Source organism: Aptenodytes forsteri, unplaced genomic scaffold (genome assembly GCF_000699145.1).
Source record: "Aptenodytes forsteri isolate BGI_AS27 unplaced genomic scaffold, ASM69914v1 Scaffold444, whole genome shotgun sequence".
Taxonomy (NCBI): domain Eukaryota; kingdom Metazoa; phylum Chordata; class Aves; order Sphenisciformes; family Spheniscidae; genus Aptenodytes; species Aptenodytes forsteri.
The window spans coordinates 42239-43203 of record NW_008794178.1 but is presented as its reverse complement, the minus strand read 5'-3'; the positions used below and the strand labels follow the sequence as shown (position 1 = coordinate 43203).

The 965-nt window shown below is 72.7% G+C and overlaps 2 protein-coding genes across 2 annotated transcripts in view; one reads left to right on the top strand and one right to left on the bottom strand.

The window, feature by feature from the left end:
- Positions 1-357, bottom strand: part of LOC103903652 (semaphorin-4C) — a 13451-nt gene extending 13094 nt beyond the window's left edge. The window contains exons 1-2 of the mRNA XM_019473486.1: positions 310-357; positions 129-190 (exon numbers count right to left, since the gene is read on the bottom strand). Of these exons, the coding sequence (XP_019329031.1) occupies positions 129-190; positions 310-357 (110 nt within the window). The remainder of the gene's footprint in view (positions 1-128; positions 191-309) is intronic.
- Positions 358-543: 186 nt separating this feature from the next.
- The window catches only part of SNRNP200 (small nuclear ribonucleoprotein U5 subunit 200), a 24648-nt gene continuing 24226 nt past the window's right edge, over positions 544-965 (top strand). The window contains exon 1 of the mRNA XM_009284885.1: positions 544-606. Coding sequence (XP_009283160.1) covers positions 544-606 — 63 coding nt within the window. The remainder of the gene's footprint in view (positions 607-965) is intronic.

Sequence of the window (965 nt, the reverse complement as noted above, 5' to 3'; positions counted from 1 at the left end):
GCGGCCTGCGGCGCGGCTGCTCGGCTCTGCTCCCTGGCACGGGGGTGGTTCGGGCAGGGCGAGGGTACCCCGGGATGCCCGGCGCAGCCCCCCTGCCCGCTCCCGTGCCCAGGGGGTGCCAGCCTTACCTCTTCTCCCGGGCCAGTGAATCCAAGCTGTTGGCGAGCGGATCTGGCCGCGGGCGCGCGACCTGGGCGACAGAGCGAGGGAACGGTGACGCTTCAGTGGGTACCGCAACACCCGGCGGGCACCGGGACGTCCCCAGGAACCCTCCGATGCCCAGGTACCCACCCTCGGGCAGGGACCTACCTGACGGTGGTCAGCAGGGCTCGGGGGCTCATCCCCTGACAGCAGCATGTCCTTCAGCGGGATCAGGTCGTCTTCCTCGCTGTCTACGGGGGACACCCGTCCCCTCGCCGTGCCCGGCGGGCGCCCCCCAAAGCTCCTGCCTGTCTGCTGCGGCACCGTCCCGGCTGCGGTGCGCTGCCCACGGTTAGCCTCACCCCCCAGGGACCTTGCAGCCGCCTCTGGCAGCACCGGGACATGCCCAGAACCATCCGCTGCCGCCTGGCACGGTGGGGAGCCCCGGCTGGCCGCATCCCGCCGGTTGGCATGGGGCTGAGCCGGGCCAGGAGGCTGCCGCCCTCTGCTCACCCGTTTCCTGGTGCCAGGGGACTCCTTGGGGCGCCGGGGGGCTGTGGGGACAGCACAGGGGTCACCACAGACCCCCTTGGGGGCACAGGGAAGGCTGTGGGGACAACGCAGGGGTGACCGGGGGGGTCCTTGGGGCACAGGGAGGGCTGTGGGGATGACGTGGGGGTGACTGGGGTCCCCCTTGGGGCACAGGGAGGGCTGTGGGGACAACACGGGGGTGACCAGGGGGGTCCTTGGGGCACAGGGAAGGCTGCGGGGACAACGCGGGGGTGACCGGGGGGGTCCTTGGGGCACGGGGAGGGCTGTGGGGA